At 37.8% G+C, this 22900-nt stretch overlaps 1 protein-coding gene across 10 annotated transcripts in view; it reads right to left on the bottom strand.

Moving 5' to 3' along the window:
* Window positions 1-22900, bottom strand: part of OSBPL6 (oxysterol binding protein like 6) — a 192927-nt gene that overhangs the window by 35616 nt on the left and 134411 nt on the right. For 7 of the 10 annotated variants that reach the window (XM_037523617.2, XM_037523618.2, XM_054699881.1 and 4 more), the window contains 7 exons: window positions 21734-21847; window positions 21454-21624; window positions 18860-18992; window positions 12393-12496; window positions 11741-11833; window positions 7096-7170; window positions 1534-1699 (listed from right to left, as the gene is read on the bottom strand). In XM_037523617.2, coding sequence (XP_037379514.1) covers window positions 1534-1699; window positions 7096-7170; window positions 11741-11833; window positions 12393-12496; window positions 18860-18992; window positions 21454-21624; window positions 21734-21847 — 856 coding nt within the window. The remainder of the gene's footprint in view (window positions 1-1533; window positions 1700-7095; window positions 7171-11740; window positions 11834-12392; window positions 12497-18859; window positions 18993-21453; window positions 21625-21733; window positions 21848-22900) is intronic. The other 3 variants (XM_037523623.2, XM_037523621.2, XM_037523624.2) reach the window with 3 other exon arrangements.

Here is a 22900-nt window from a genome sequence, read left to right as displayed (position 1 = left end):
CATTAGAAGTAAAAGCTACTGACTTTACTGGCAATAAACTTAACACAGTTATATAAGCAAAATAACACTGCTCTTATCTAAGTGACACAATTAGCAACCACTAAGAAATGTGATGACATCCTACTAGGAGTAATATAGTAGATGAAACAGAGCTGGCTTTACAGAAACTGGCCTGAGAAATTTATATTAAAAAAGGGAGGGTATGATCAGTTTGCTTAATTATTTTAGGAGTATGGAATTAAAGAAATTTCTGCTAGTTCATGTTTGCTGATGATTTAACAGCAGATTTTTGTTGATTTCACCATTCCCAAAGATACTCTCGGTGTGTGCCCCTTCTTTTCCTGAGCCTCAAGGCTCTTGAGCATGGAGAGGGCAAATCAGGATGTTCCCTTCAACATACATTTTCAAGAATATTTTATAACTTATTATTAGCAACACGAGGGGAAATATGATTAATTCCCAGTAAGGTGTTAGTGACTGAAAACAATACAACATCTATCTTTCCCCAAAAGACTAAATATTTTAAAAGACAATGCCTATGAACATACTATCATAAGTCAAAAGATTAATTTCAAAGGTTGAAATTTAAATAATCAGAGCAATAAGGTGGGGGAATTAATTTGGGAGCTGAGGCTCTTGGTAAATACAGACAGGACTGCTCAGATCACCTACACCCTATGATCCTGTTTCTTACTTATTATACCCTACCCTCTGTGGCTGGTGACCATTCAATTTAAGCTACCAGCTTTACTGAAAGCTTACCATTTAAAAAAGAGACTCAAAGTAGGGTTGATTTCCCCTCCTGTCAAATATGGGTTGGCCTGTGAGGTTCTGACTGGTCGAGAGCAAGGACATGACTGTGCCTGGCCCTGGACAGACGGGTTGGGCAGATTCCATTCTACTCTCTTGGAATCTTCAGCTGCCATGGAGAAGGAGAGGGACATAGCTGGGTATGGTCTTCCAGCTATCCCAACAACATGCCAGGCACATGGGTAAAGTCACCTTGCACCTTTCAGCCCAGCCTAAACTCCAGTTAAATATCACTAAGTGGCTCAGTCAATTCCAAGTGGTGCAGAAGAACTGCCTAGGAGAGCCCTACCTGAACTCCTGACCCACAATCTCAAAATTGCAATTAGTGTTATTTAGATCAGTGAGTGCTAGTTAATAAAAAGAGACTCAAACAGAATCTCTCTTTTTTTCTTACTAAGAATGACTCACAACATGTATTAAATGATAACTAAAAGATACTGAAAAAAAGGCGGTGATGGTCTTCGGGCCTGCCTAGGATAACCCATTCTCTTCCCCTCCCTCACTACAACTCAATGACTCTTTCATTCAAAACTATAAGCCTATGATGTACACTCTCCCAAGAGGCAGACATCATACCCCACTGTATTATATATATACACAAGTCTACCCAGTATATAATATTATAATCTTCCCACCATGACAACCTTGACAAGGGTAAAAGGGTAATAGCAACCTCTCACCAATAAAGAGCTTCTCTAAAGGGCACACTGTATTTGTTGTTACCTTTCTGGGCAATTAGACAAAATTCTTCTTGAAGCTTTGTATAATCTGTTGAACTTTCCAGAGGGTCAGTGAGGTGGCTAGGGGGAGTCTGAAATTCAATATCCGCACAAAGGTTGGGGTTGGAGGAATGCAAGCGAACGGGTGACATGGTGGCACTGAAAGGAACCTGAAAGGGGAAGATGGAAATTATTAAAGAGCAACAGTGCACTTGTCCACATTTTATTCCACTGAAAAGCTCACTTCTATTCTTCATTATAAGAGATTCCTCTCTGATGACACAATCGGAGATACTCAGTGCTCATTTATTTTGCAGGGGATGGTGGTGGGAAGCAGTCTCATTTCCTAGAGTTGATTTAGTCCTGTCACTGACTCATAGGCTTTTCACAGTTCCAGGGAGACATGACTACAGCATGACAGGAAGAAAAGGCATAGTACCCGAAAAGCTTCAGCTCTGAACCCACAGTTGTATCTAAAAAATTACTGGCAGATAACAGAAATTTGAACCTAACTGACCTTCTCTTACAGTCTTAATCTTATGTCTAAGGACTTTTGTTGCCTATTTCTTTTTGAGCCTGAAGTAGGGGCTTTGGGTAAAAAATCAAGAGACACATACAGAAAAGTGAGTTCAGCCTATTCCATTATTATATTTACCATTAAAGTGATTTATGTTTTAACTAATGGCTACCACAAATCAAGTTTAAAGGTAAATATAATAATGGCTTAAAGAGATTCATAATTCAATTTGAAATGCAATATAAAACAGTTAAATGAATAACTCTTGTTTACATTTGTATGTTTTATACAGCTTTCTTACATATATGAATAGACCAATACAGAAAAGCATTAAGTAAAAAAAGAAAGTCATATTACTAAAGATATTCCCAAATGGGTAGAGGCTATTTTCCCACTCAGGTTGTATATGGATTAGGCTTGTGATGAGTGGAAGAAAAACACCTTTTTCTCTCCTTCCAGAAAGTTCTATCTGAATATTACAACTGCTATCAATGAAATATTCTTGGAAAATGAATATATCAATTCCTCTTGTAAATAAGGTCATCAGTAACCTCCCTAATTCTTATGGCACAGATTTTCATTCAGTTATCATCAAGAATTAGACTCAGATTCCTTTGTAAGCTGAGTTTTGTATAAATTAAAGGATAATTCACACCATCTATCTAAGGAGGAAATATGCTGTAGGAGGAACGAAGAAATATCTTGTCTGATGTACATGTCTGTCAGAACCACTTTCTTTTTTACATATTTTGATTTTGTTTTACACTTTCAGACACAAAAAGAGATCGAGAGGCGAGAAGAAATTAGTGTTCACTGAGGACACACGATAAATGAAGGAGATGGACAGAACCACAAAGGTGTGACCTGAGCGACAGTTTGTGGATCTGGGTGAGGGCAGTTGAGACTGCACAGGAGAATCCTTCAGATGTAGCTTTGCCCTAGCAGGCAGTTGTTTATTTCAAAACATATCTAAGACTTACTGGGGAAGGAAACAAGCATGAGGCTTATCCCCTAAGATCAGCTAAGCACATGAATATATGATACCCAAAGTATTTGATATCTGGGGATATCAAAGTAACTTTCATCCTCCATGGGGACTTTGGCTACGTTAGGAAATGTCAACAGGTTGTTTATAAGACTCAAAATTTCTGGCTGTTTTAGAGAAGACAGCATTGACAGATAAGCCATTTGAGAAAATGGAGTCCTTGGGTTCAATAACTTGCTAGAATCCTATCCAGCTAATTTTGTGATGATAATAATTGAGGTGGTTTGGGGCTATCTATAAAGGAATGACATTTACATAGAAGAATAAAGATATATAAAGGAAATTCTTGCCCTTAATTATGGTGATGTTAAGTCTACAAAGAAGTCATCCCACAGTCCTCTAGGAGGAACACAGAGAATCCATGGAAAGACTGATGGAGATAAGGAGGTTCTGGGACCATGTTTTAAGGAAAAGTGTAGACAAAACAGTTGACCATGATTTAAGGAAAAGTGTAGACAAAACAGTTTTCAGATTAAAGGATACAATTTCCCAACACTAGCAACTAGAAGACCATTAAGAAAAAAAGGTGGGTGTCTGAGATGGAGACTGTAATATGCTGTGGATCTTGGACAAGGGTTTTATTTGCACTCAGGTGCCCTCCATGTGGACCTCAAGGACTAGCATTGTGGCAGAGAAGAGGGGTGTCTTCCCTTGAGTGGAGAAAGTAGAGGCTGTGAGAGTTGCGGGGAGAGGTTGTGATGGAGGCCATGATGCAGAAGAGGCCCGCAGAGTCCAGTAAGGACCCACACTTGTTCCTGTGATAACAACTTCCCCATATAAAGTTGGAATCAGATGCTGAGAAGAAAAACATGTTACAAATTTATATTTCTAACATAATGGAAGTTTAAATTGGCAATTAAAATAGTAAAAGTGATTGTGTATAAAGCCCACAGGGAGAGAGACTTGGGAATGCACCATTCAAATTGCAATCAGATAGATCCCTAGGAAATTGAAAACTAATTTTTATATACTTCAGATTGAAAATGTTTGTATTGATATCTTTTTTTTTTTTTTGCTAAAAGAAGTATATAGAATAGGTCATTTACATTGAAGAATTGATGAAATGAAATTAAGAATACCAATAGTGATGTATTAATCTAATTTTAATTGAGTATCTCTTTAGCCTAGGGATTTTTTACTCAGTTTTCCATTAGCCAGTTTGGGTATTATGGGATTCAAACATTTAATGGTTAATAGGTTCTCTCAGTGATGGCTGGAGTGGGAGCTGAGCTGTCTATAGCTCTCATGTTTGCCCCAAAAACCCACAACAGTGAATGAAGCCTCTACATCCTATTCTGGAAAGAAGTCCAAGACTTCTCTGAGCTTCTGTGCCTGGGGAGCAAGCCTGGTCCTGGAATATCCTGGTTCTGGTAACTGCACTTGGGATGAGGGTGTTAGGAGATGAATTCTAGGTAATAGGAACCTATCACGAAGAACACATTCAAAATATGTGGGATAATTTGAATATTGGGAAGAGGAAGGTGTGGTTACTAAGGAGAAACACTGAGCTAAGAGAATTGAGGGGGCTGAATCACCCACAGCAGGTCATTAGATATGAGTGGGGAGAGCCACTCACTCCTAACACTTGTTTATGAAGAAGTCAAAAGAGGATGGGTTGATAGTGAAACTATTGGCACTAAACTTTAGTAATGGTAGCAAGAATGAAACAGGGGACCTGAAACAGCAGGTCTATGATAGAAACTAAACTTCTGTGACTCTCCAGCCAGGATGCAGAGTCCCCTGCTGTTCCTCTGCGTCTGGCAGGAGCACTGGCTCCATCCGGTCTCTCAGTGTTTGTCCGGGGGAGGGGCTGGGTTTTTCTTTTTCCAGTTCTGTTCTACTGGATCTGGCTGATGTTGCACATAGACCATACTGTGTGCTTGTGCTAAGAATCAGTGAGGATAATCCTCTGTGACACCTCCTTGGGTGCACTTTTCATTGAGAACAATCTCAGCTGTCCCCAGTAGGCAAGGAAAGTAAGTGCCTAGAAGTCGCTTGGAAGAATTCTAGGTAATAAGAACCTATCAGGAAGAACAGACTCAAAATATGTGGGATAATTTGACTGTTGGGAAGAGGAAGGTTTGGTGACTAAGGGAAAACACTGAGCTAAGAGAAATGGGGGGGGGGGTGCTGAATCATCAGCAGCGGGTCATTAGATGTGAGTGGGGAGAGCCAGCTGAGTTCTTGCCAGAAGTTACTCAGCTCTGGTATTGAATTAAAGCTCTAAATCCTAGGAGATTTAGAGCAAACCACCCCCCACCCCCAACTTATTCCTGAATACATTAATAAATGTTGCTAGCTTTTCTCACTGGATGCAACTAAGCTATTCTTAATTTCTGTGGTTACAGCTACTCTAGAAGGTGGGCATTAATTCTTTCCTCTTTTAAAAGCTTTGTCTCATTGATTCCCGACTTTTAAAAATATAAATCCATTTTCTTCAATAGGTTCTATTTGCAGTTTTATTATATTCACCAAATGTATCTGAAATTAAAAAATGAAAACAGTAGAAACCCATCACTTCCCTGTGTGCTCTCTTAGAAGGACATTATTTAAGCAAACATCTGTATTTTCATAAAATGATTGACCTTCTTCCCCTACTGAGATATTGTTCTCTCTAACAATCATGTGGATTTCTGAATTTTATAAATGAAAGACTACATTTGAGAATTACTTAACTGATTATACAGAGACCTTTTATCAGAACCTGTTACCATGTCAGTGCCAAATGCTTGACTCACCTGCATTTGAATACATGCATGAGATACACATCACCCACTAAAACAATTTCCATAATTTGTTTGTTCAAATGTCTACTAAACTTTGAGTCTGTCAGTTCCCTAATAAACTCCAAGCTGTTCATTTCATCATCAAAAACAACTCTCATTTCTTAAACAATCCAGCTAATCACCCAGATAGAAAGCAGAAGTCAGCAATTAATCACAAAGTAGAAAACCAACAATCCTTTTGCCCACTCTGCATTCTTCTACAAAAACCCAAACCTTTTCATATTTTTCAGCAATTGTAGTATCAAAATACTAGAAGTATTTTAGTATTAAAATATATTCCACCTCTAACAAGAGCAAGCCTACTGTTCATTTAGAAAATATGATCTAATAGTCAAAAAACTAACATCCATAATCACTATGAAGTCAGTACTCTATTTTAAAAAGCTGTTAGGATATCATGAGTAAGCAAATACTATGATTTACTTTCATCCAGCAACTTCTTGTATGTACATATTCTGTTTTATATTCTGTAAGGACAGCTCATTATTCTAAACATTTTCTACTCAATTTTAAATTTTGGTTATTTGCTTATCTTATCTCAATACTTCCTTTGTCTTCTGAATAACCACCTTATTTTATCTTAAAAAAAAGAAACCCTCTCGAGATACATCAAACACCATTTAACATTTTGGCTTTTCTCCTTCCCACACTTTATTTTCTGATTTTCAGCTCAATATTCTTTCCAGAAAACAATTTTCCTTTGCTACATGTAATTTGGTAACCATTTAGAGAAGAAATGAAATCCACATTTTTTTTTTTTACTCTCTAATTTCTTTACTCTCACATTCTGTTCAAATGGTCACACACTACCCAAAAGAGTGCAATTTATATTTGTAATAAAATGACATTTCTTAGAAAAATAGAAATCAGTTAGCAAAGATTTCAATAGCAAGATGACAAAAAATAGCATTTAAGGAAATCCCATACCACAAAGACTTGGACTCAGCTTTGCCACCTTGAATTTAAATGATTTTTTACACTGACTGATGTAGAGAAATGGATTATGTAATACAATAGCTTCCCACTGCAAAAACGAACGAATGCCTGTGTGTGACCCCTGCCTGGCGAAGACAGCCAGACAACGTGCAAGGCGATGCCAACCAGGAACGGGTCACAGGATGCCATCACACGCAGGTGGCACCATTAGAACAGAGGACGTGACACTCATACAGTTTCTCATTCTCATTAAACATCCACTGGAGATTGAAATCCACTCACTGTTGTAGCCACTGCTGCTGCTAGCCTCTGCCGGCGCCGAGTTGTGTTGAACTGGCCCTTCGTAGGTGGCCCTTCCTGACAGTGAATGGGAGAAGAGGAGGGAGGAGAAAACATGGGGGAGGGGAGGGAGAGGAGAGGATACGGGAGGATGAAAGATAATCAGACAAGGGAAAGGGAGAGTTTAACTGAAGTTATTTTTGTCTAAATTTTTACCCTGAAATGAGCTTGAAGGGGCATTTATGCTGTGAGAAAAGCTGATTGACCCAAACACTTAAGTGTACTTGCTGATTGTAACCCCCAGCCCAAAAGGGGATGGAAAGCTATGAATTGATGAATAATAGCTTGTGATTTTACGGTAAAATAAAGGTACCTACTCTTTTATTCATGCAATATCACTTTATATGAAGGCACAAGACATTCGACAAATGGAAGCAAAGAAAAAATAAGTTCAGGAAAAAGTGACTCAATAAAACAATGCACAACAGGCTAAAATGAAGAAGTTGTAAAGAGTCTCCTGTTAGTGAGACAGAACTTTTTTCTCTCTTACTGGGAGGGAAAAGTAAGGCTAAGGGTACCGGGAAACCTTCAATTTCCAATTTATTCCCATATTGTAAATCTCTCTGGGATTCAACATTAGGGAAGATGTTGGAATTTTCCAGCCGAAGAATTTTCCAAGGAAGAAATCAGTCCCCATAGCATAAGAAAAAGCTCTCAAGTTCCTCACTGTGGTGGGATAATGTTTACAAAAATCGACTATAAAAAATGAAAGCAGAGGTTTCATTTAGTGTCTGGCACCCATACGTGAACTAGTAGCAGAATCCTAGAGGGTTTTTCCTCTTTGGTGAACTGGATTAAAGGAGAAAGACATTTCCTTCTAACCACCTAACTCTGTTTCCCTTTGACAGATTCTGACTCTTCAGAATTATGAGCCATAGTTTCAATTCCAATGAACTGAAATGTTCTTAGAATCACCTATCAGTACAGATTCAGGAAAAAAACAGTAAAGCTGCTTTAGCTTTTTTTTTGAAGAGCAACAACAAAAAATTAATTGTGATACTGCCATTTCTCTACAATGTTTCCAAATTTCATTCATATTTTTCTTCAGCTTCATAAATCTGCATTTATGTTTGTTATACATATATAATCTGTTTTCCACAAAACCTTCTACACAAAATCCTTTATGTTTAATATATGTTAAAAAATAAAAGGACTTTTACCCTTCAGTGTGATTTGAGTATCTGTGAGGTCTAGGATAGCTACACATGGATGTCATCCGGCCATTTCATCAACTACTCCTTATTTGTTACTACTCCTCATTCTTGATTAACATCTAGGAACCGAGTATTTAATTTGTTAGCAACAGCTCTCTTCTATAGTAACCCTTTAAAAACTATTCCCTCCTTGCCTTCTTACTCATTTAAAACACAAAATATTACTGCATAATGATGATGTTGAAATTTCTGTTGGAACCAGAATTTTGAAGTTTCAGAAACAGGAAGCCCTTTTCTAAATTGCAATCACCACAGAGCCCTCTAGATCAAATGCTGCCTTCGGTGAGTTAAACGATGATTTCTGGGGTGAGCTTCCCACTGACTTCCAATAAAAAGATGAACACAGACATCCAAAATTTAGTTTCACATTCAAATCAAAGTCGAATCTAACCTACAAAAGGACACACAAGGAAATAGCCAGTATAACATGCTCTTCATTTTTACTTTCCTGAGGCCCATTTTTCAAATGATCTATTTTGCAATTATTTCAAAATGACTACTATACAATACTGAATGCAAAATTCAATGAAACAGCGTCAACAACAACAGCAGTAACAACCACTACCGCACCAACATCAGAAGTCTAGGCCCCTTTACAAACTGCAGTGGACTGGATGTTTCAAACACTGGAGAGGAAGAAAAATAAGCCACTCACTACAAAAGCCTCTCAAGTCGGCTGCTACAATGACCATCAGAGAAGGTGGTTCAAGTAGTGAGATGATTATGGGTCTTAAAACAAATAGTTGGCACCATCAGATAAGATTGTTATGACCAAGAAACATTTTAAACAGGAAGAAAAAATCTATTAGGGTGGGAGAAGGTGGTAGGGATGTTTAACTCGCTACCATAAAAATAAATGCTATGCCTTCTGTAGGTAAAATACTGATGAGTAATGACATTTATATTGGTCACAGCATCCCTAATTGATTTTAAAGCTTTCCACCCAAGTGTGCATGTTAAAGAAATTTCAAGTAACTGCCCAGCAATAGACAATGGGCATCCTATTAAGCCTCATCCTATTAAGGCTGAAAGCCTGTTGGTTTGAGGGAACAGAAAAGGTCCAGGGATGGTGTCAAAATTCTGCAACATTCACCCTACAGTACCTTTTGTTTTACTAGGTTAAGTGGAAGTGGGGGCTTCTCTGACACTGATTACTTACCATCACCGCCCCCCACAAGTCTATTTCTACTTGAAGTTAGAACTAAATTATCATTTGAAAGCCTAAATTCTTCATCGAGTATGGGGATGAGATTTCAACTTCCCTCAAAAATAATTAAACTGGAATCACAAAGGCAATTATGTTCCTCATTGACAAAACAGAAACAAAGCATAGCAGTATAAAGACAAATTTAAAAACAAACCACCCAAAGATGTGGCAGTAGTACAAATTAAAAATATTTTCATGCTTTTTGAACAATTTCTTTTGATGACTCAAAAAAAATATTCATAACCTCTCCTCATATAGAAAAGCAAAGCCAGTCACTGAGTAGGCAATTCAGAGCTGGATTCTGTTTCCGTCAGGAAAAACAGAGGGATACAGGGACCATGGAGGGTCTTCAGCAGCAGCCAGGGGCCGGGGGCACCTCACCCAGACTTGCTGAGATGCTTCCTATTCCACCTATTCTGTTTGCTGGCATGCCTACTAAAACAAGATCAAAATAATATCTATCCAGGTATATATATTTTTTAAGATTCATTTTATTTATTTTATGCATATAAGAGGCGGGGCAAAGGAACAGGTAAGAGGATTCACCAGGACAGATGGGGAGCAGAACAGGTGGATCAAGTGAAATACACTGCTGAGGGGAGCAGCAAGAGAGACAGGAGAGGTCTGCTGTGCCAGGTGGCTCAGCTCCCTGGCTGGGGATTGAACTCATGCTGCAGTGGCTGCCGATAGCTTCATAGTGCTGAGACTTAACCATAGTGCTATCATCACCAGTGGCTGCCGATAGCTTCATAGTGCTGAGACTTAACCATAGTGCTTGCATCACCAGGGAGGCCCTTCTTCAATTGTTTTATTTATATGGATTTTCTTTTCATGGCTATGATAACGATAGATACCATGCTTAAAAAAAATAGCAACCAAAAAATTGACAATCTCATGCACAAGACAAATGAAACTGCCAAAAGCAATTTTAGGTAATTTTCTTATGAAATCATTTGGTACACATGTCACCCCAGTATTTTCTGACTAGAAGGGAAAACACACAAAAACATACTGAATAAAAGAACACAAAAAATAGTGTTCACAGAACATGAACATTCTAAATTTAAAAAAATGGCGCTTTAGTGCTTAGAAAAACTTATTTTCAAATATACCAGATTAGCAAGCAAAGCAATGAAGAATTTGTTATTTACACATTCAGAATTATAACACAAAGAGGGTTATATAGTCAGAATTAAAGGTATTCTTTAGTCAGAAGACACTGAAGAGTTCTGAAAAGCAGTTCCCTTTACTTCTGTATTATAATACAAATTGATTTACAGTGTAAAAAGTAAAATCATAAGATTAATTTTAATTTTTGTTAAAATCATAAGATTAATTTTGATTGTTCAGGACAAGAATTCTTCATAAGCTACAGTTAGGGTCAGAGTATTAGTGAGACTAGTTTAAAGAACTGAAAATAATCTGATTTATGACATGAGAGATTTTAGGTAATTACCATAGTCTGAAGATTATCTTACTTTAAAAATTTAACACTACTCATTTCAAATAATTTAAAATAATTCAAGAAAATTTGCATTGGCCATTAAGACTTGAATGATTCAGATACTTAGAGTAATAGTTGAAGATTAAATGATGTTGAGTTTTGTAGAATCATAGAATTTTAGAATTGGAAGGGAATTCAAAGATGATTATTAGCTCTATATCACTTTACCCAGGAGAAAAATGAAAAGTCCAGAAATTTTATAGAAATGCACAAGATTAAAAAGCCAGGAAATCAGAGTGAGTAGACTGTAGCCTAGATTTGTTGTTTTCCAATCTACTGCAGCCTTTATTCTTATATTGATAGACTCAAGCTTGGACAAAGCTAACATAAAAGATTCTCTTAAGACCTATGAGTATTCATTATAACCCACTGAATTTAGATTTTTAAGTTGATTTTATGTGAAAATATATTTTAATAGTTCAAAAGTCAGAATGAAAATGCCACTTATAGCCATACTGAATGATTTTAATCATTTAAAAATTATTTTTACATATGCTAGAATATAAAGAGCAGATTTCCCATTATTTTAGTTAAGAGTCAGAAAGGCATTGGCTTTCAAGCATTTAAGCTGTTCTCTAACTCTCACTTCTATGAACTGATATATAAAGACAAATATTTCTTAAGTATATAAAAATATGAATGAAGGAAAAATAAAGTCTGTACCTGCAGTTGTATTTTTGTATCTTTGCTGACACTTTTTGTTCTCCATCGTCTTGTGACTCGCTTGTCTTTCTTTGAAATATCTACACAGTTAGCCTACATTACACAAATAGTTAAAAGCAACAAAGGTTTATTAAATTCACACAAATGATAAAGGTATAGATAAAGAGAGCATAGCAAGTTAGTAAGAAATCATTGTTAGACACCTAAAGCAAAACAGCCAGGACAGAAGGCGTTTAGCTGACATTAAAAGCAGAGCCAGTACTTTAATTATAATATATCTTTTTTTCTGCTTTGCAAAATGAAAGGAGTGTTAGAGACCATCAGCAATTTTTCTACACGAAAAGATGATAATTCTAAGAGCACAAAAGTTATATCTTCAAATTTGTCATTTCTAACACAAAACCAACATGGAAGACTGATTTAGATATTTATCTCCTTTAATTAGTTTGTGTTTATATATATATATAAATGGAATGTAATAAAACATTCCAAAAGAGACAACTTAACACAATGACACCAAGATTCAATATAAGATAATCTGTATTGCAGTTATTTCCCTTTAAAAATTACCATATATAGTCATAGAACAATCCAGTAAAAATTATTAGTTAATATTTCAAAGCACCTTTACCAGCAACAATAAGATGCTTACCTGCATATCAGTGAAGTTAGGTGCTGACTGAGTTCTCTGAAGTATTTCCAAATTTTGCAGGAGTTTGCTAAGTTCCACAAGGTTTGACTGGCAGTGTGCAAGGTCTAATAAAAGTCAGAAATAAAATTATATGAGAACTAGTCAGGAAGTTGTGGTGATGGCAAGAAAAATGATTCCATCCACATGATGGCAAATAGGATTAGATAGATCTGTATTTATATAATGACAATGGTAAATAAGAGACTCATCTCTGCTTTAGAACCATAAAACCATCAATAATTTATTAGATGATTTCTTACAAATTAACAGCTCCTAGTGTAGAGAGCCACTGAAATCTGAGTCTCTATGGATGTGCTCACTCTGCCTGCTTGGGGGGCTGTGACACCGAGCACATCCAAGAGAACTCCAGCTATATATTACACAACTTTATTTTTAGGACTTTATTCTGTCCACCTGCTCCTGAAGCAGTTTATAAAGTGGCTGCCTAGAATTTGGGTGTAAAGTCAAGTCCATGAACATATAAAATACAAAGTCAAATAAACATATTTATCTATAATTTGGTTCACTAACAATGAGTGATTTCATTAAAATCTACTGGACACATCATGTTAAACAAAACCAAAAATTCTTAAAGCATTCCCTGGGCCAGCGATAACAGCATTTCTTGGGCATGCAACTTTATCTGAATTAATGTTTAGAATGAACAAATGACTGATTAAAAAATATTTTGTCTGTATTTGAAAAGAGAAAATTTTAAAACAAACTCACCCTTTGCATGTTAAATTAAATAGTCAAGAAAATTAAGATATCAGTATTACTCAATTACTAAATATTGATATTTAGAACATGACTCTCAGTTATGTGATGACTTTTGCATGTGTATTGTTTATGAAGAGACTGCATATTTATAAATCTGCAATATTATAAAGTGGTTATTTTGTGGTCAGTTGGTAAAAATTTTATGTATATAATTTCTGTTTCTCATTAAATCTCAAAAATCTGAATTGCTCAAAGATGACACTGGCAGCAAAATAGCACTCTTAAATAAGGCTAGTGATTAGTTGGGTAAATATCATAGATACTTATGCTTGGGGATTTTTGACATTTTTGATGGGTATGAACTAAGAGGGTAACTACTATAAGGAGGTCTATATAGGTCAGAGGCAGTGCACTCCTTGGAGAGTGGGCAACAATTCACAATAGGTCCCTCCTCTTAGCAGCTCAGTGGGGAACCTGGTGGGCTGTTAATGTGCAGCTTGCTGTTTGGCCAACTAACTCCTGGCCATCAATGGTCTTTAAGTTTCTTAGACAAGGAGCAACCCAGGGAAGTGGGAGGAAGAGAGTGCTGAAGAGGCCAGTGCCCTTCCACCCCCATCCATCTTCAGAGGAGGCAGCACCCTTGCACTTCCACATCCTCCCCCTACAAATCAATGAGATACCCCCTCACACCTGTGAGGATGCCCCACATCAAAAAGGCCAGAAATGACATGTGTCCACCCAGTGAAAGCTAAAACACTAACTCAAAGGTATATAAGCACTCCTATGTTACTGCAGCGCTATTTACAGGAGCCAAGTTATAGAAATAACCTAAGTACTTAAAGACAGATGAGCGGATCAGGAAGATGTGGTGTATATACACGATGGACTACATCTCAGCTTTAAAAAAAAAAGGATGAAATCTTGCTGGAGGGCATTGCGCTGTGCAATATGAGTCAGAAGGAGAAAGACAAATACTGGAGATGGTGTCACTTTCATGTAGAATATAGAGAAAGAAAACAAAAAGTCAGATAAAAGCAAACCAACAATAAGCTCTAGAAATCTGACTGTAGAACTGAGGCTTCCAGAGGGCTAGGGGGCAAAGGAAAGTAGAATGGGAGGGGGCACAATGGATCATGATGGAGGACTACAGGTGCTTTGGTAGTGTGGTAACTTACAACCTAAGGGTTTGGCCCTATATCACTAAATCATACACAGTGTTGCTGCAGCAAAAAAAAAAAAATAAATAAATAAATAAGAGAAAAGTGTTTCAGAAGGGTATGACATACAGAAGATACAAGGGCAGAAACGAGGGAGAAAATAGTGCAAAGAAGGAAGGAAGGGGTTCGAGAGAAGAAGAAAATGGAGAAAACCAGAAAGGTTGCTGTATTTTACTTTGCCTTTTAAAGAAGTAAATCACAAGTTAAGCAGCTACTTGGGAAATTAGTTGACATTATCTATCCACTGAGTATTCTACACAGTAAATATGTCACTCATATTTCTTAATAACTGTGACTGTTATACAAAAAGTATTATGAAGGTAGCATGGAAATCTGGAATTGGGGCTTAAAACCATCAAGATACCATCCACCATTTTTTTCCTTAACAAAATTTTGTGAAAGAGCTTCATTAGAAAAAGGACTCAAAACAGTCAGGAGACCAATTCACTTCACCTTTCTTAGTTTCAATTTCCTCGCCTGGTGATAGTAATATTTACTTCTTACTTTCCTAATTAGGCCACAAACTGAGATCATAGATGAGAAAGGTCTATGAAAACCAGAAATGGTCTTCACAGAGTACTAACTGGCTATTTCTAATCATATTCCTACAACAAGCCACATCATTCCTTGTCATTTTTTTCATTTAAAATATGGAAAAAATGGAATCGTTGGCAGGAGTCCACGGGTTGCCTAATTGCCTGGCTATTTGTAAGGATTATAAAGACTTGCCTAAGATAATAAAAAATACCTCTAGTAAAGGGAATTTCCAGAATTCCATTAAATATTAAATCTAATTATAGACTGGGTAGAGAAGGAAAAAGTATGCTAAGAAGGGACTATTGAGATCTCCTTTAATAGTGAAAAATTAAACACTAAATACATACCAGTTTACTTATTTTCTCATCATGCTCTACCTTGTTCCGGAAAGAAACATGTTATCCAAATATGGTATGGTTTTATTAGTATACTCAGAGTTACTCATTGTTTCATTTAGGTACCACAGAGAGAGAAGACAGTATGTACCTAGTAGTTCCAAACACAGGAATACAGTAATCAGTTCATGGCATTTTCCGCTAGGTTTTAAAAGAAAGTACAGTCAACAAGCTGTATTTTAAACTATTATGGACCCCTCTGTTATGATGAGGTGTGCTGGCATGTGAAGATGGCTTATAGAATACTACGGTGGAAAAATGCTCTCCAAGAGGCAAGCAGTTCCTTTACATACTTGAGAAGATCTGAACTGATGTAAGCCCCCACCTATAGTTAAAACTGTAAGTCAAGTAGGAGTTCAATAAGATATTACATAATGAACTTTTGAAATACAGCCAGCCTCAATATTGAGGACTCTCTATGAAATGATCACGACCAAAAAAAAAAAAAAAAAAAAAGGTGCTGTGGAAATGTAGGAGGGAAGAATTACTAAGGTTTGAGGTCATCAGAGCAAATGTAAAAAGTGGAGTGGAGTCTTGTGGGACTGGAGGAACAACTGAAAGGATTAGGAAAATAAAAGATGGAGAAGTGAAGAGCCCTGCAGGTTGGGAAGAACACCTATGCAAAGACAGGGAGGTGGGAATATGCAAATATGATCAGGAGATAGTTAATAAGTTTCATTGGATTTTTGGAAGGCAAGGTTGAAAGCGTGGGTAGGGGCAGAAAGCTAAAAGTTGCATATTATATGCTAACCTAAGTAGTTTAGACTAAAGCCCCAGAGTCCATGGAGAACCACTGGAAGAGACTTTTGCACTAAAGCTATTTTAAGAAATGTCAGTCTTGAGGGAACTTTATGTAGTGGACAAAAATATTGGGCTTGGAGTAGTCAAACATGAATTGGCTGGAGTCCCAACCTCTCTACTAGGGCAATTGTGTAATCCTGGGCAAATTCCTTTACTTCCATGAATTGTACTTCACCCTTCATCTGCAAAGCTGGGATAGTAGCAATATGTACATCTTACAGCTGAGTGCAACAGAATAATGTCTGTCAAGGGGCTGCAAACATTTCTAAGAATAGTAATTACCCAGGAGACTTTAAGAGAAATGGAGCAGTAGAGCAAGAGACGAAGGGTGAGAAAACCAGTCTGGAGCTGTGACCAGTGCAATGATGGGGCAAAAATGTGGGCCTGAAATGGGAAAACAAGGAAGGGAATTCAAGAAGAATGGTAGTGAGAGAGGGGAAGGGGGAAAGTTTTCAAAGTAATCCCAGAACTCAGTCTCATCTAGACGAATAGAGTGGGAGGACCAAAGATAACCAAGGTTTCGGACAGAAACAGAAGTTCAGGAGCTGGAACCATTTCCACAGAAGAGACAGTTTGGTCTCAGAGAAGCTGAGAGGGGGCTGAGACACAGTTCATACAAGGAAAGGGCCAAAAGCAGGTGAGGCAGTGGGAATGCAGCACAAGCCCGCCATGGAACTTTGAGGTTTAAAGAGTTTTCAGTCTTTTTGAGAGGAATACGAATATTTTCTCTGGAGTCAGCCCACTTAATTCTGTATCTTGTTGTGTGATCCTGGTCAAAATGAACTAACTTCTCTGTGCCAAAGTATTACCATCTGTAAAATGGAGTTGAGAGGATTGCTAGGTTTCCCTATCTTAAAGAATATGGTTCATAATTTCTACTTGGTACAGTTTGGTGAAGATTTATATAAAACTATATATGTAAAGCGCATTAGCTCAGTGCCTGGCCCATAATGCATACCCAATAAACTGTAATTATTATTATTGCAGCAGGGAGCATAAGACTGAATCTTGAACATCCACAGCCAAAGTTGGCCAGAGGAGAACATCAGAGGCACAGGAGGTGCAGCAGAGAAAAGGGGAACCTTCAGGGGGCCTCAGGGAGGAGGCTCATTGGAAAAGGTCCTGCAGAGCCGGTCAGGGACGAGGCCTGAGAACAGAGCAAAACTCAGATGCCCTCCTGCTACCAAGAAAGTTAAAAATCAAATTACAGGGTAGAAGCTGGAGTAGATTCCCCAGAGAGCAGGAGAATGAAGTAGACAGACCCTAGTTATCTCCAAGAGATAAAACAATTATGCACTAAGTCCCAAAGCAAACTGGAAAAGCAGGATGGAGGACACATAGAGCAGACAGGTTGAGGAAGAGGAGGATCCCCCTCAGCTGGATTGAGAGCACAGGGAATGGGCCACAGAGTGCTGTGAAGCACAGGGGGAGACAAAGGCACTGCCCTACTGGCCTGGGAAGGGCGGGGTGTGAAATGGGGGGGCTTCTCGGCATCCAAGTCAATGGCAACTCATTTTTTCAGACAAATGGATTTTGTCCAGTGGATGGTCCTAATCTTTTCAGCAACGTAGGCAGCAGTTTAAATGCCATGAGGTGTGTATGAATGAGGAAGATGAAGTACAGGTTGAAATGGCTTGAACTGCTGCTGACATGTACCTGCAGTGTTCTAGGAAAGGGAAGTTAATATACTCAAATTAATTAGCTGTATGTGTTGCAAATACATGCAACAGAACTGTTTTAATGGTACATCAGCCAAACATGTGTTATGAATATTGCATCCCTTTTAAAATCGTATTTTCATGCAAAGATTGAGTTCGCAATATGTAAAGAGCTAATAAAAATGCTGCACACTCTGAGTTCACACACATGTAGTGCAAAAAATATATATATATTTATTAGGGGGAGAGTGTTAGGAAGATTATGAAACTTTAATTTTTCCAAGTGGGGACATAAAAATTGAACATTTATTTTAATCACAATTTTATTTTTAATGAAAAGAAAAATTAGATTCAACATCAACCTAAAGTAATTTTAAAAATTAAATAACTTAGCCTTGTGAAATACTTTCTATGTTATCTGTGTCTTTCTCATTTTTGAAGGTCAAATGAAAACCATTTCATTGGATAGAAACAGTCTGTGGGTCAAGTTTGGATCAATGTACTCAGGCTAATTAAAAGGCAGGAGAAAGTTTATGTAGATTAAGAGGCTCAGAAATGGCCGAGTGAGGGAACCATGTATCACTTCTAAATATTCAACAGCTGATCCACAGTGGAAGCCCACTAACAGGGAACTGTCTGCAGGATGCCATATAGTGGAATTTTGCTGTTTATTGCCAGTTTGTCAAGAAATAGACTCTGCTCCATGGACAAGACAGAACAGCAGAACAGCAGCTGTGCAAGTGTCCTCGCAGAGTCAAGGAGCATGACAGAGTGTGCTGTCCTCAGGGTCCAGGACCCTGCAAGGCCAGAAGGGAACTGGTAATAAAATGAGGTGAGAAGGTGAAGCAGGTGGAAGTCAGGGTAAGGGCAAAACCAAAAATTTCACTAAACACAAAGGTGCAGAAGAACTGACAGCTAAGAACCCCGAATCATTGGAAGGAGAAGGATCTGGAGTCTAAAAGGAAGAAAAAGAGAAGGTGGAAGTAGTCTAGGGGATTGTGGGTGGGGTGGGGTAAAAGTACAGCACCCACAAATCACCACATGTTCCTGGGTTGTTTGCTTTCACTTATTCTGCTGGCCCATGTGGGGCCAGAACTCACCTTCTGCACACCTGTCCATTTCTTCTGAGTCCTGCAGCCAGGCTGCCACTTTGCTCTGGCCGGTGGTACAGGTGGCAGGGAGGCTGCTGCTGCAGGGTAACGGGGACTGCCATGGGAAGCTGTTCTGTTGCACCTACGAGGAACAAAAAGTGACGGAGGGCCTGGTTACACTAAGCAGACACAACCTGTTTCTGTGATTTAAAAAATACCATTAGTCTCAATGTGACACTGAAGAAGAGAAGAAGAAAGGTTGCTCCACATGTGGAAGAAATATCTTGGCTACATGTGCTATGTGCTTAGGGAAGTCAAAATTCATAAACAATACCAACAATCTCATTCAGCTATTGTCTCTAGTAGACAATGAAGGGGATGTACAAGATAGAACATCTCAGAATATTCTATCTTATACTCTCAGGGACCTATCAACTCAAATTCCCAGTCTGTTACAATCTGTAAGTTGCATTTGATCCCGTGTCCTTACTGCAGCACTCTTACCTCGTGAGTGAAGGCCTTTCCTTTCCAACTGCATCCTTATGATCAGCTCAAGGTCTCACCATCAACTTGTGACGCCTAAATACATCACGCACCAGAAACAACCTTGTGATGCTTTAAATGCATATTGAAAAGTATAATACATAAAAAGGCAGTCTTGGAAAGTTATTATCAATGGCTCATAGACTTTGCATTAAAGGGATTTTATGTGAAATAAAGTTGTATAAAGTGTGTAGGTGCTAAGGTGAGAGCACTTAGAGAAAAAAACACTTAGAGAAAAAGCAGAAACTCATTTTCTCAGAAGCTGAAATGATTTTAGAAGGCTACATTTGACTTTAATATTCAGTTACAACTGATTGTATCTCCTTTAAATCACAATGAAATGAACAATGTATATACTTAAAGAACCAGACTTATTTATCATCCACACAGGGCCACAAACCAATTAACAGTCAGGAGCCTCATAATTTGATACTTAGAATGCAACCCAAGTGATAGAAACCTCTTTTCCCTCTTCACTGCAGTTTGATAAATGTAATGGAAATCTTTCACTGAGTTAGATCTTAGAGGTATGTTGCGTGTAACTGGAGTGGTAGATCTTTTCTGAAAATCAAAGCTGAAGAGTTTTCTTTATCTAAGATAAACATTGGGGAGGATTTGGTTTTAACTCTCCATTCTCAGGTATCACCCAAGTTATTTAATAAATAACCTGAGGGATGAGAATAATACATCTTTTACCAACACCCTGTGTCAAAGATATAGGCAGAAGCTAAAAGAACCAAAGCAACAAATATTTACATATTTAAAATATCCTCTTGGATGCATTTTTTGTTTAATTGGTCTAACTCTGGGATTCCTTCTATCCTGCAGTGAAAACAGGTGGCCCAGAGAAACATGGGGACAATCTTGAGCATTTGTGTTTTTTAACCCCTTGACCTCTTGGTTTGTTCTTTCATTTCAGAACTGTTTAGTATTAGGGTTAACGCAACACCCTGTTCTTAGGAGAAATAAGTCCTGGCAAGGCTACAAGCAGATGAAATAATGTAAGGCTTGAGCCCCTTGTGAAATACAATATAAGACTATTTTATTAGTCTTGCAGTTACTCCATGAGTTTTTTCAATTACTTGCAAAGAAAACTTGAATACACACACACTATACATATATATTATATACATATTGATAAATAAGGAAACACAGAAAAGCAAAATCTTCACTTTCTTGAACCCAACATTTATTAACAAACAACTCTGTTCTCAGTATCAGGTGCCAGGTGGGAGCTGGAGCACCCCTGGGCAGTGCATTGTGGTTATGGTCCAGAAAACTCAATTACTGAATCAAAGGCAGAAACAGCTGTCTCCCTGCCTGTTGTCATAACTCTGATTTCTGAAAGACAACACTCCCAGCTCTTCTGTAACACAGAAAACAAAATCTTAATACAGACCAAAGAATAACTTCAGCCTCCTTCAGTCTGGTACCCAGTATTATGGAATGGACACTGATTTTGGAAACAGAGAGATAAGGATTCAGATCTTGACTCAGCTGTTTAATGGCTATGGAACTTCTGGAAAAACATTTTATGGTCTCTGAGATTTGGCTATAATGAAAGATTAGATGTGAAAGAAAGTTCAACACAGTGCACAACCCTCACAATGGCTGGCTCTTGTCATATTCTCCTGCCCACTTTCAGTGACTTCATGAAAAAATTCACTGGTCTCTTCCAAGGTCATATATCTATTACAGCTCAAGGAAAGAAAACAATTTCCCAAACCCTGCAGTCTTCTTGTTACCACCCAGGAAGACATTGATTCCTAGATATTGATTATCCATAGGCTCACTCTTCTTCCTTATAATCCAGCAAACTCATATAAAATTAAGATGTAGTCCATTCATAGAAAAGAAAAGTAACTGTTAATTCTCCTGGAGATCCACATTTCTGCCAAATCTATATATATGATTGATTTGCATGCCAAATGTCACTGTTGTCTTCAGAGGATGAGTTTACAAAGCAAATCTCTTTCTCGTTTGTCAAATGAAAGCTAGCCTCATGTCTGCATAATTTCTTAATCAATTTCTGGGCTTATTTTTATATAACAAAGTCATACCTTCCCATCCACCATAGACACATTGGCAGCTGGTGAGGATTCAGCTGTGGAAGTTGAAGGAAATATGTGAAAACTAGCATCTCGTGGGGATCTCACAATTTCATTCTGCCGATACAATCGATGATGGCGCAGTTTGGACACCCATCCATCAAACCAGTCCTGGGATTTCACCTAAAACAGTAAACAAGAGAAGGTAATGGTGAAGCCAATCTCCTGGTTACCAATGGTATAGGTAAGTGATAGTGATCATGGCAGAGAAACTGCTGGAAAGTGACTTCACCTTCAAGTGATAGATGTGCTCTTCTGTGTCAAGGTCTATTCTCCGAGCTTTCTTTTTAATTGACATAACAGAGAGCCCAACATCGATGCTGCCATGGACCTTCCCTTTTTGAATCTGAAATCAAAAGACTAGTAAGTAGGCTGGAAGGATACAGAATTTGATTTGCCTCTGTATTAATGTGAACTTAATGTAACTTTCAACTTATGTACGGAAAATGGAATACTACACACCAAGCAAACAAGATCAAGGTTCTGAGATTAAGGTGTTTAATCTGGGGAAAGCTGAAGTTGTAGTGACTTCACACCAATTTCAATAAGACTGTTCATCTATTTATTCCTGTATTTGGTATAATATACAATATCAATTATTCATAATTCTAGGTTGTATAGCATACATCCCAAAAAGATACCTTTAGTGGTTTCTAAAAATAAACCATGGTCTATCTTTGAACTATAACCCTTAGAACATCCCGAGTGATAAGCTATAAGACAGCTGCTGGGGCAGAATTAGGCAGCTGGGACCAGAGGGCCCGGAACAACCAGCTCTTGCTTCTGACTGCCCTCTTCTGACCAAGGACATACAGTTAGAAGAGATGAGGACAAAACTGAAACCCAAGCCTCTGTTATTTCCCCTACACTATGATGACAAGGAGGGAATTTTCCAGTTTTGCATGCAAACAACTACTTTTTATATTAAAGAAAAATAATTTGAAATAATTTTATTAAGTTGAGAGACCCAAGCTAAAAGGATATATGAAATAGAAATGAAGCTGATAACACAAATTACAAAAGGACATCTATAAAAGAATAAGGGTTGCTTTAAATCACCAAAGCAAACAAACAACAAAAAAAGGCACATAAAGCAAAGCTTATTGAGAAATGCAGAGCCAAAAAAGCCTATTTGGGTTTCTCACTAACACAGAAAGGGTAATTCCTCTTAGAATGTCACTTTTAGGTTTAAGTTTCTGTTTTTAACAACATACATAACAAGAGTTAAATTAAATCTTCATGTACCAGTTTGCAATTTTATTCTATCTTGAGCATAAGCATAAAACAAACTTTTCATGGAACAGGGAAGTTTGGTAGTTTATTAAATCCTACAAACATAGACATGTGCAAGGCTGGTAACTATGGCACAAGGCTTACATAATTGTGGGGTTTACTCTAC

Source organism: Talpa occidentalis, unplaced genomic scaffold (assembly GCF_014898055.3).
Source record: "Talpa occidentalis isolate TD23 unplaced genomic scaffold, MPIMG_talOcc4v2.1 talOcc4.3, whole genome shotgun sequence".
In the NCBI taxonomy this organism is placed as follows: Eukaryota; Metazoa; Chordata; class Mammalia; order Eulipotyphla; family Talpidae; genus Talpa; species Talpa occidentalis.
Note: the sequence above shows the minus strand (reverse complement) of the source record. Positions and strands in the feature narration are given on the sequence as shown.